This window comes from Chiloscyllium punctatum, chromosome 24 (genome assembly GCF_047496795.1).
Source record: "Chiloscyllium punctatum isolate Juve2018m chromosome 24, sChiPun1.3, whole genome shotgun sequence".
NCBI classification, from domain to species: domain Eukaryota; kingdom Metazoa; phylum Chordata; class Chondrichthyes; order Orectolobiformes; family Hemiscylliidae; genus Chiloscyllium; species Chiloscyllium punctatum.
In genome coordinates, this window is record NC_092762.1 from 65,935,671 (window position 1) to 65,948,433 (window position 12,763).

Consider the following 12,763-nt stretch of genomic DNA (forward strand, 5'->3'; position numbering starts at 1 on the left):
TAGGTGCATCTCCTGCCAGCTGTTTTAATAGTTTTAACACTGACATCTATTCAGCAAATTGGAAATTTGGCCCAGTGTGACATGCCCACAAATACACAAAATAAAGTTTGAGTTGACCAATTACTGCCCCATCAGCCTACTCTTAATAACCAGTATATTAATGAAAGCTACCTTTAACAGTGTTAGCAAGTAGCATTTAAGTGCTAATCATTTGTTAAATGTTGTCTATTGGGGTTCCACCAGGAAACACTTGGCTTTAGACATAGCTACAGCCTTAGTCCAAACATGGACAAAGAGTTGAATTTTGATGGTGAGATCAGAATGATCGCTATTAACATCAAGGTAGCATTTGACTGATGTTTCCACCTCAAAGAACAGTTTAAATAAGTTCCCTGGCATTCAACAGCATTACCATCACTAAATATGCCACTAGCAATGTCCTATAGGTTAGCCATTAACCAGAAACTTAATCACCAGCATATATACTGTGGCTGCATGAGAACCCAGTATTTATTGTGGTACTTTAATGAAATTTAGTTATCCCTGAATTGACTTGTTCTTGTTTCGGGATGCCTTGGAAACCATCAGATGTGTCATTAAACTTAAAAGTAAAATACCACTCCAATTGCATGACTAGGTTTTTATTTAAAACTTACAATTAACCAAGACAACTGCATGCAATCAGCCCAATATGCTTGTGATATACACTGGAATTGTTTTGCATTTTGAGAACTTTAATATCCTAGCTGCGCCTAAAACATTGTGATTCCCCCAAGTCAAAAACACATGAGACAAATACGTTTTTGAGAGCTTTTTAAAAACCTGTTCCAAGCTCTGCCTGAGATGCAAGTAAGTAGTAATAATACAAGGGACATATTCTTTATGGAAGATAAAAAACTAAAAGATTTTTTAAAAGATTCTGTCATCCATGCAGCATTTTTTTTTGTAACAAAAGGAAATGCTATTTTCTTGACTAGACTTAATATCAAATCAATGAAGTAAATTTTTAGATTTTATTTCATCAAGCACACATTAGTAACTGTACATGTTTTAGTCCCAAGGGAATGAATTCTTGAATGTAACTTACCAGGAGACTCCGTCATTAACCTGTAACCACTTATCGTTTGTAGATTTGTATGACACAATAAAAATGTTTAAAATTGATCTACAATGTAAATTGATCCTTGATCATCTTTGCACAGGGGCTACTATATTATATTAATATGACATTCTGTAAAATCCAAGCATTTGATCAAAACTTTTGAATAGGAACCACTCTAGCAAAAAGATTAGCCATGTTGTGTAAAACATGGAATGGACTGATGCAAATGAACAGAAACAGGTGCATCTACCTTCCAGCAATGAAAAAACATGAAGTAATCATCTATACAAACTTTAAAAACTATTTGATTCTAAGATCTATCCAAATCTTTTGATCTGGCTTGGATCCCCCAATGAATCAGTATAGATAAAGGAGAACCAGCAGATGTACTATGTTTAGATTTCCAAAGGCATTTAATAAGATTACACACACAAAGCTACTTAAGATGAGAGCCCATAATGTTGGGTGTAGTATATTAGCATGGATAGAGGATTGGCTAACTAATAGAAGACAGGGAGTTGATGATGAAGGAAAGTTTTCCAGAATGGCAATGACAAAAACAAATGTACTATGACCAAGTGTGCAGATGGCACAAAAATAGATGGGAAGGTAAGAAATCAGGATGAAACAAGGAGTCTAAAGGGAGATATAGACATTCAGGTGAGTGCAAAAACATGACAAAACACAGAACAAAATATGAAGTTTTGCACTTTGACAGGAAGAAAAGATGAGCTGAATATAATTTAAAGAGGGAAAGACTGCAGAAATCTGCAGCACAGAGGGTTTTGGGAGTCCTAGTCTATGAATCACAAAAAGCTAAGTATCAAGTTCAGCAGGTAGTAGGAAATACAAATTGAAGTTGCCCATTATTGCAAAGGGAATGGAGCAATAAAAAACAGGAAGTTCTTGCTAAAACTATACAAAATACTGATCAGACCACCTGTGGAATATTGTGAACAGTTTTGGTTCTCATATCTAAGGAAAGATATACTGACATTGGAGGCACACCAGAGAAGGTTCACTGGATTTATTGCAGGTATGGAGGGATTTTCTTATGAGGAGAAGTAGATCAAGCTTATAATCATTGGCATTTAGGAGAATGAGAAATCTGATTGGAGTGTCCAAGATCCTTAGGAGACTTGGTAGTGTAGATGCAAGGAGGTTGTATCCCTGTATGGGAGAGCCTAGGATCAGAGAGCATAACCTCGGAAAAATATGTCACTCACTTAAGACATAGATCAGCAGGAGTTCTTCTGAGCATAGTAACTCTGTGGAATTTGTTTACTGCACAGGGCTGTAAAGACTGGAATTTTAAGTATGTTAGAAACTGAGACTGATTTCTAACCATTTAGGGAGTCAAGTGTCATAGGCAAAGGGAAGCAACATGAAGTTCAGGATTACCAGATGAGCCATGATCTCAGTGAATGGCAGAACTGACTTGATGATCCGAATGGCCTACTTCTGCATCGGTGTCACACAGTCCATTTCCAGACCAGATCAGACAGGTGGCTACTTGCATTGAAATTCTTTCAGCTGAAACAATCAAATTCAGCAATCCACATAGTTGGTGATGACACCACATCTTCTTTTCTGGCAGTTGTTGCTATATTCCATTGTTTTAAGGTTCTAAGATTTTTTTTGCATTCCCCACTCATTATACAGTAGTTGTCAGAGTGAGGATGCCAGGTAAGTGGAAACAGGAAGTTAAATAAGTGGGCGATGGCCTGGGTAGGTTGTGGGCTGCAGGATGGGTCGTGTTAATGGGATTTGGGAGTTGAGTTAAATTGGGAAAGGATAGGGAAGAAGTGTTGGATGTTTGTGGGGGCATTAATGGGCTGGGCAATGGGGGTCATTGGGTGTCCTTCCTAGAAGAAGGAGGGTGGGGCGGTTAGTGGTGAGTTGTCAGAGTAGGTTTCAATTCTTTTAGCTTTCTTGCCAATTGAGATAATTAGATTAGATTCCCTACAGTGTGGAAACAGGCCCTTCGGCCCAACCAGTCCACACCGACGCTCTGAAGAGTAACCCACCCAGACCCATTTCCCTTTGACTAATGCACCTAACACTATGGGCAATCTAGCATGGCCAATCTACCTAACCTGCACATCTTTGGATTGTGGAAGGAAACCGGAGCACCTGGAGGAAACCCACGCAGACATGGAGAGAATGTGCAAACTCCGCACAGGCAGTTGCCCGAGGCTGGAATCGAACTCAGGTCCCTGGTGCTGTGAGGCAGCAGTGCTAACCACTGAGCCACCGTGCTGCCCTGATAAGTTAGTCAGATTCCTCCAACTCCAACTCAGAGTTGGGACTCTTTTAGAGGGTTCTAGATGTTGGGTAATTGCCATCAAAAGTTTCAACTTCTCAGGTAATTCTCTCAGAATAAGCTGTGTCAGAATGTCTGCATGATCCCGGCACAATTCCAGCATGCACATAAGCAATGATCTATCATCTTGTTGGAAGATCTGTTGTATCCACCTAAATGGCAACCTTCCTTGCCATTCTGTCCACCAATTTTATAGCACTTGTTCATATTGGCCTTAGGACTCTTTAAAATCATGCTCTAGCTCTCATACATGCTTGTACTTACATGTGCTCACTTTCGCTTTCTTGCTTCTGTTTACTCACACCTATGCTCTTTCTCCTGCTCTCATGTTTGTGCTCTTGCTTACACTTGGTCACTGTCGCTGTCATTCTTACTCATGCTCGTTCTCATGCACACTGTCACAAGCACCCCCTCTCTTTCTTTATCTCTCTCGCTCTCAAAATGTAGCCACTCACTTTTGCACTGATAGCATTCAATCGTTCACAATGTTCTTTCCAGTTATTGCTTAATAGTAAACAATATCGGCAGTAAATGTTGGAGAAGAATGGTCTATGATTGGAGGAGCTGGATCTAGCAGACCTCTTCACTTTCATTCACTTGTAAGTTGATGACTGGGTCCATAAGCTAGAGAGAGGTGATTGGAGAGGCATAGATTGGTCAATATAGACAATGTGGACAATACCTTTGACAATCCAGATCTAAAAAAGGAAGTTCTCAGCTGTGACTGTATCAATTTCCCAAAGATTTGATGCACTGAACACATGTGACACTTTGACTCACTACAACCATCATACCTGTATTGGAAGATACAAAAATAAGTGTCTGGTACAAAATACCTGTCTGCAATATGCCCAAATCCAATGCACACTTCAGTGTTTTCTTGATAACTGTATGCACAGATTTTGTTCTTTTACCCCTAATCTAATGGTCTGCTATAAAGAGAAATAAATGACTTGACAAACTTGTGAATATCCCTGGGATGGGATAATTATTTGTATCTTCTCAGTCATAAGATGCAGTTATTGATGGCACGTCTTGTACTATGGTGGCTGCCTGGTCCTGACTGTTTTAGTGCTGCAGGTAAGTAATTTGAGTGGGTAAGGTGGTATACAAATTATGTAGAGTTGCTCTAAGATGGTTCTCCCCTTGCCACGGCCCTGCTGCTGGACATTTACTCAGCATGTTCTCTATATGGGAATGCACTCTTGTGTTGTATTGAGATTATTAAAGCTTGTGAATCCAAACTCCCTTATCTCAAAGCTTGAAATCCCTCTGCTATTAGTTATGACATCCCCAGTTGTGATTATTGGCTTCAGTAGAATGTGGAGGCATTATACACTCCAGCACGAACTGCAGTTTCATGTAAGAGTCTGCTGCACAAATATAGCATTGATATTCAGAAGTCAGTATTCTTTTGTATACACAATGAATGACCTCAATCCTGGAACTTGGCATCTGAGAGTGGCCTGAAGCTGAAATATTAGACAAGTTTTTCTTCCTCTTTGTTGACATCTGAACTTGCTGGTCCTCACCAATATTTTTGTGTTTTACCCTGGTGTATACTGCTTTAGTTCAAACTTGGAATATCTTAGAATGCATGTTGTAAGCTGCTGTTTGTGATTGGTGTACTAAATGCCACTATGAAGTAGGAAGTACTGCATCTGTGGGTACTGCAACTATAGGTAACAAGTGAACAAATATTTGCATATAATGACATGAAGAAACAGGACAGGAAAAGGGCAACCAGTCCATTTGGTTGAAACTATGTCCACATTATGCAGGTTGTTTGTGCAATCAATCCACTGGTAATCTCTTCTCTTCCACCTGTACCCATCTCAGTTATGCAATTTAAGCATTGGACAAAATCTGGGAAATTCCTCCATTAACGACACTTTTTTTTTCTTCCATCAAAATTCATTTGTTTAACACTTGCTATTCTTGTGTTTCTGTTAACCCTAAACCTGTGCTGTACGATCTTTAATATATTAGAAAAAATAATTTCAAAGTACTGTGCCTGCATAGAAGATTTGTGGTGCTATTTAAAGTTCGGTCTTTAGCAGCACATTTCGGCTTCTGCATCAATTATCCTTTCTCCCTTTTCTGTGCTTCAAGTGTATAATTATTGGCATAAAGTTGTTATGGTAGCTTCCCATAAGTCAAATGCAAGGTGCAATTGCAATTATGTGTATATCATGTCACCTAGTATTTCAATTTTAACGAGACATTCAAAGCACATTAACAGCATACGACAAAACAACTCCCTTACAGAGTTAAAAGCATTCTGGATTTTTAAAAGTGTTTTTCTTTTTAGTGCTGAGTAAATATTCAGAGGAACTTCTAGTTTGCTTGCTTTAATTATTGTTTAGTTCCGTCATTACAATGTAGTTTCTTTTAATTCTTTGCTATCCTTTGCTACCCCACAGGCAACTGGAGCTATTTCGGCTGGGGAGACCAACAAAGTATGTAATGATTTTGCTTCTGGCTGACTCCAGATTTACTGTTCTATTAGCCTACAGATTCAGTCAAATATTTAGGCTGGGTGATGGGACGCACTGGGTCAGTGATAACAATTATACAACAGGCCGACAGCTTTTACAATATGAGGTCAATGGACCAGATTATGTGTTTACCAAGAAAAGGGCATTTATTTCTATGTTAATGCTGATAACTAATAAGCATACATTAAAATTATGTGAATTTAACTTCAATGAAATTTAATAACTAAAAGAGTAGATGGAAGCCAAAGTATTATAACTACTCTATTGGCTTGTTGTCACAAGCTTAACATTTCCTTTTCCAGTTAAGCAAAATTGTTCTATTTTGGTAATGGTACTGCAAACACAAAACACTGTTCACAAACTGGTCTTTAGCAGGTAATTCATTGTGCCTTCATTTTCAAAGCAAATTAAATTTGATGTGTGTAGTCTGGTGCATAACTTTTTATTTTTGTATTTACTGATCATTAACAGTAAGGAGTTAGACTTGTTTCTTATTGCAAAAACAGTACTTTACCCAGATAATATGGAAAGCTTTGCAGACATTGTATAAGCAAATTTGTACTTTTTAAAATGTAAATGGACACAGATAATAAAACAGTCTCTTGATTGCACTTTACCTCCGAAGCACTTCCTTTTTCCAAGGGTTAGATTAAAAATTGTGAAGGTCATTTTCGACTGTTAAATCTTGTTAGGAGTAATTGTTTTGTAGAAGTCTTAGTTTAGTCTTCAGTGGTGCTGCGCAACTAAGTGGCCAATGTAGTCTCAATTTGAATCAATGCAGGTTTACGACAATGTTGATTTAGCAGGAGGTTGAATTGACCACCAGATCAGTGAAAAGGAAACAAGAAAGTGGGTTTGATAACCCCGCATACTTTGTAGGTTGTATCATTTAGGTATGAAATATGGAAAATATTTTACATCCTTCAATGATTTTCCTCTAGGCAGCGTTCATGCTAACTTTAGCAGAAGTCTACCTTTCAATGAGTCACTGTTATAAAATGTGTAGGAATGACCTTGAATAATTACTTTCCCCTCCTTTTTTTGAAAAATGTATGAGTTCTTGTTCCATGCTCCCCCATACTTGTTTCCATGGTTTATAGCTTGCCATGTGGGGAATTGATCATGCCTATCAAGTGCTTACTACTCCATTGCCAACCGATGACCTAGTTAGCAGCCACTGTTTTAAAAACTTCTCAGCAGTGTTTGATTTTTAAAAAATCTTACAGTATGCCAATGTTACAATAATTTTTACATATAGAAGCTGCTTGCATATAAAATTTCTGTGGGTTATTGTATTTTGTATTTGGTTAGAACACTTTTTGGTTGTTTTGGTTTTACTTAAGCCCAGGAATTTTTTTTGCCAATCCATTTTCCCCATCACCAATAGAACCTTGATTTCAATGCAAACAGATGTTTACCTCCAGATAATATTGTCTAGAATTGCTTTATACAGCTGTGTGTAGTTAGAATGTTGAATCAGGGAATGATGCAGGATAGGAGGGGAGGCCCTTTGGCTCTTTGTACTGTGACAACACTGATTATCCAAATAGTCCCACTTTTCTGTTCTTATTAAGCTGCAACTTTGTTCCCCCTTCAGGCTTTTGTATTTATAAATATATTTATACATTTCTTTCTTTGACAGTTATTATGAAATCTTTTTCCAGTATCCTTTCTGGCAGTGCAATATAAATCTTTACAACGTGCTGACTCATTTGGTCATCAACTCTATGTATCAAAGCCCTTTATGATACTAACATCTGAATATGTTTCCTTAAATTTATTTGCTTTAAAGGAGAATGGCCCCAGTTTCCTTAGCTCCTCCATTGGGGTGGCATGGTGGCTCAGTGGTTAGCACTGCTGCCTCATAGTGCCAGGGACCTGGTTTCAATTCCCACCTTGGGCAACTGTCTGTGTGGAGTTTGCACATTCTCGCTGTGTCTGTATGGGTTTCCTCTGGGTGCTCCTGTTTCTTCCCACAGTCCAAAGATTTGCAGATTACGTGAATTGGCCATGCTATATTGCCTATAGTGTTAGGTGCATTAGTCAGGGGTAAATATAGGGGAATGGATCTGGGTGGGTTGCTGTCTGGAGTGTTGGTGTGGACGTGTTGGGCTGAAGTGCCTGTTTCCATACTGTAGGGAATCTAATCAACTGAAGTCTTTGATATCTTGTAAGTTCTAGTAAATCTCTGCACTCTTTAAAACCATGACAGCTTTCTGAAAGTGTGGTGCACAGAAGTAGCCTCAATTCTTCACCTGTGGTTTAAATGAGGTTAGCGTAACTTACTTTTTGTTTGTTCTGTTTCTAGTATGAGGTCCAAGATCCTATATACCGTATTAGCCCCTTTAATTTGTCCTGTCACCTGGAAAGATGTGTGTGTGTGTGTACACCCCAGGTTACCCAGTTTGTGAATATCCTTGAAAATTGTACTGCTTGGTTTGTTACCTCTCCTCATTTCTCCTATCAGAATGAACCATTTTACACTTCTCTGTATTACATTTCATCTGCTATGTGTAAGTCATTTCATTAGTTTGTTTATTCATACATAGTATGTCTTAGCTCATCCCTACTTTCCCTTTTGTTGACTATGAACTTCTGACTTGGAACACTACAGATCATCTGTGGTATAGTTTTGTTGGGTTTTTTTGTATACTTGAGTGTCTCACTAGGCCATTCAGAAGTTGGGTTAAGTAAACTTCATTGTTGTGGATCTGGAATAAGATTTAGGCTAGACCGCATTGTGACAACAGATTTCCTTCCCTCCGAAGCATTAGTGAACCAGTGCATTTTAACAACAATCTAATAGTTTCATGGTCACCATTACAGATATTTGTATTTTGTTCCAAATGTGCTTAATTAATTGAATCTAAATTTCCTAGCAATCATGATAAATTCGAGCTCTTAGCTCAGGCCTTTATATTGCTGTTCCAGTAACTTACAAATAAATGAATTGGGGCAGAAATAATCCCCTCAAGCCTGCTGCACCATTCAAAAAGATCATGACTGATCTATTTATGTTTTCCCATCTATCCTTGATAAAATTTTGATTTCATTGTTTAACAAGAATTATCTACCTCTACCTTTTCTTTTTTAAACAAAACCAATGTGCTGCCTCCACCAGCTTCTGAGGCAGAGAATTCCAAAGCCATGCATCCTTCTGTATCTGTCTCCTCATCTCTGTCCTAAAAGGGCAACTATTTTCAAAACAATGACCCCCTAACTCTGGACTCAGCACATCCTTTCCATGGCCATCTTGTCGAGACCATTCAAGATTTAGTCACCCCTCACTCTTCTAAGCTCCAGGGGTGACAAGCTGAGCCTGTCCAATTTATTCTTGTGAGATAGTAGATTCATCCCACGTATAGGCCTAGTAAACCTTGTCTGAACTGCTTTCAATGTAAAAACATAAAAGACTCAAGCAAGATTAATCCATCAGCCTTTTAAAAGGTTGAAGGGTGATTTTAACTGAGGGACTTGGAATTTTGGCAGGAATTGATAGCCACTGGTGTAAATTTTTAATTACATCTTTGTCATAGTTAAAAAAAAACACCTCCATCCTCTTCCCAAATAGAACATAGAACATTACAGCGCAGTACAGGCCCTTCGGCCCTCGATGTTGCACTGACCTGTGGTACCAATCTGAAGCCATCTATCCTACACTATTCCACTTTCATCCATATGTTATGTTATCCAATAACCATTTAAATACCCTTAAAGTTGGCAAGTCCACTACTGTTGCAGGCAGTGTGTTCCATGCCCCTACTACTCCCTGAATAAAGAAACTACCTCTGACATCTGTCCTATATCTATCATTTCTCAATTTAAAGCTATGTCCCCTTGTGCTAGTCATCACCATCCAAGGAAAAAGGCTCTCACTGTCCACCTTATTGTGTGTCTCAATTAAGTACCTATCAACCTTCTTCTCTCTAACAAAAACAGCCTCAAGTCCCACAGCCTTTCATCATAAGACTTTCCCTCTATGCCAAGTAATATCCTAGCAAATCTCCTCTGAACTTTTTCCAATGCTTCCACATCCTTCCTGTAATGCAGAACTGCACACAATACTCCCAAGTGTGGCCGCAGCAGAGTTTTGTACAGCTGCAGCACGACCTTGTGGCTCTGAAACTCAATTTCTCTACCAATAAAAGCGAATACACCGTATGTCATCTTAACAACCCTTTCAAACTGGATAGCAACTTTCAGGGATCTATGTACATGGACATCGAGATCTCTCTGCTCACCTACACTACCAAGAATCTTACCATTAGCCCAGTACTCTTTATTCCTGTTACACCTTCCAAAGTGAATCACCTCATGCTTTTCAGCATTAAACTCCATTTGCCACCTCTCAGCCCAGCTCTGCAGCTTATCTATGTCTCTCTGTAACCTACAACATCCTTCAGCACTATCCACAACTCTACCAACCTTAGTGTCGTCTACAAATTTGCTAACCCATCCTTCTATGCCCTCATTCAGGTCACTTATAAAAATGATAAACAGCAGTGCCCCAAAACAGTTCCTTGTGGTACACCACTAGTAACTGAACCCCAGGATGAACATTTCCCATCACCCACCACCCTCTGTCTTCTTTCAGCTGGCCAATGTCTGATCCAAACTGCTAAATCACCCTCAATTCCATGCCTCCGTATTTTGTGCAATAGCCTACCATGGGGATCCTTATCAGACGCCTTACTGAAATCCATATACACCACATCAACTGCCTTACCCTCATCACCTGTTTGGTCACCTTCTCAAAGAACTCAGTAAGGTTTGTGAGGCATGACCTACCCTTCACAAAACCGTGTTGACTATACCTAATCAACTTATTCCTCTCCAGATGATTACAAATCCTATCTCTTATAAACTTTTCGAAAACTTTATCCATAAACGAAGTAAGGCTCACTGGTCTATAATTACCAGCATTGTTTCTACTCCCCTTCTTGAACAAGGCGACAACATTTGCTATCCTCCAGTTTTCTGGCACAATTCCTTTAGACAATGACAACATAAAGATCAAAGCTAAAGGCTCTGCAATCTCCTCCCTGACTTCCCAGAGAATCCTAGGATAAATCCCATAAAGCCCAAGGGACTTATCTATTTTCACACTTTCCAGAATTGCTAACGCTACCTCCTTGTGAACCTCAATCCCCTCTAGTCTACTAGCCTGTATCTCAGTAATCTCCTCGACAACATTGTCTTTTTCCAGTGTGAATACTGATGAAAAATCAGTATTCCCTGTCTCCTCAGACTCCATGCACAACTTCCCTCTACTGTCCTTGATTGGCCTAATCTTTCTCTAGTCATTCTTTTATTCCTGCTATACCTATAATAATGCTTCTCAGTCATGTTATGAACAATGTTAACACCAATCCAAGGCAACATTATGACAGGTAGCCATGGAAAGAGTTATGGAGTACCTTAAAAGAAGGAATTGCAGAACTTTAGGCCGTGGATCTAAAGTCATACTCAGCAAATGTGGAGTAATTTAATATTGGAGTTCATGCGAAAGGTCAGATATTTGGTGGATTGTTGGGTTAATGGGAGGTGTAGTCTTATTGAGATATTTGAAAATGAGGCTGAAATTTTTTAAATTGATGAATTGTTGATATGACTGGCAAACATGACTTGTTGTGAGATACAGATAGCAGCTATATGGATGAATTTCCCTTCACAATGGGTGGAACCAGATTGTGAAAAGCTTTTTGCCCCAGCTGAGGTGGTTAAGACAAGTGAACAGAACTGTAAAGTCAGAATCAGTCATTGGGGAGAAAAGTTCAGAAGCACCTTTTCATGTATAGGCTACCAGCGATTTTGAAGTCTTTCCGACAAAATACTACAGATGCTAACTCATTTAACTTTAAATCTGAGATAAATATAACTTTTGTTTGCTAAGGGTACAAAAAGATACCAAGCCAAACTTGGTGAATGAAGATACAATACAGATTACCCATGGTCTCAGTGAATGACATTTCAGGCTTGACAAACTGAGTTCTCATAATCCGGACCAGGATTATGCATTTGAAAACTTCAGTAAATTTTAGATTGATAACTAAAGGATGATTCATTAATAGTTTTCTAATTATTCAAATGTTTTTCTTATTTTAGTCTATTGTGTCCTATAATCTAATCTCTGCCTCTAACTGTACAGGCTGTATGCTCACCACCCTCCCGCCACCCCCCAAAAATCCTGTTGTCTTGCAACAGATATGCAATATACCTTGTAAGGACGTGCTACCATAATATAATATAATGCCATTTTTGTTTTTTAAATCCTATTATTTTCTGTCAGTTTTTCTCCTCTCCTCATCCTCCTGAAGATTTCTGGTGATGTGGCATTGTGGAATTGATCTTCCACTACCACCCAAACGATTTTACTCCACCTAACCCATAAGACTGAGCACTAATTTCTTACAGCATGATATACTGAGGGAATTCAGTTTACCTGAATTGATTAGCTTGAACTCAGACATGCAAGCGCCTGATGTATATCTGCACACAAATATGATGTGCTGTACTGTACTAAAGGTTAGTTGAATTCTTCAATATTATGTGACCCACAACTTGTCCTTTGTTTGTAGGAGCTAACATAAGTATCACATTATGTTAGTGACAGGTCATCAGTCTACCATCTCGCCTCGTCAAATCTGGCATTCTCTGATCCAGCAACCTCTGTGGTCTGTCACCCATAATGTTTCTGGTTTTCCCAACAATGGCATCTAGTGGCTCTGCATCAATTTTCAATTATTTAACTTTTTGTTACACTTTGTTCAGTTTGGGTACACTAAATCCTATTTTGTTTTAGTGTCCAATCATAAATTCAGTCATTTCAGGTGAGAGCTT

At 38.8% G+C, this 12,763-nt stretch overlaps 1 protein-coding gene across 8 annotated transcripts in view; it reads left to right on the forward strand.

Annotated features, from left to right (window-relative positions):
* Positions 1-12,763, forward strand: part of LOC140494648 (protein unc-13 homolog A-like) — a 425,496-nt gene that overhangs the window by 169,668 nt on the left and 243,065 nt on the right. For 7 of the 8 annotated variants that reach the window (XM_072594058.1, XM_072594057.1, XM_072594065.1 and 4 more), the window contains exon 8: positions 5,849-5,884. The exons of the other annotated variant lie outside the window; for it this stretch is intronic. In XM_072594058.1, the coding sequence (XP_072450159.1) occupies positions 5,849-5,884 (36 nt within the window). The remainder of the gene's footprint in view (positions 1-5,848; positions 5,885-12,763) is intronic. 8 annotated transcript variants of the gene reach the window in all.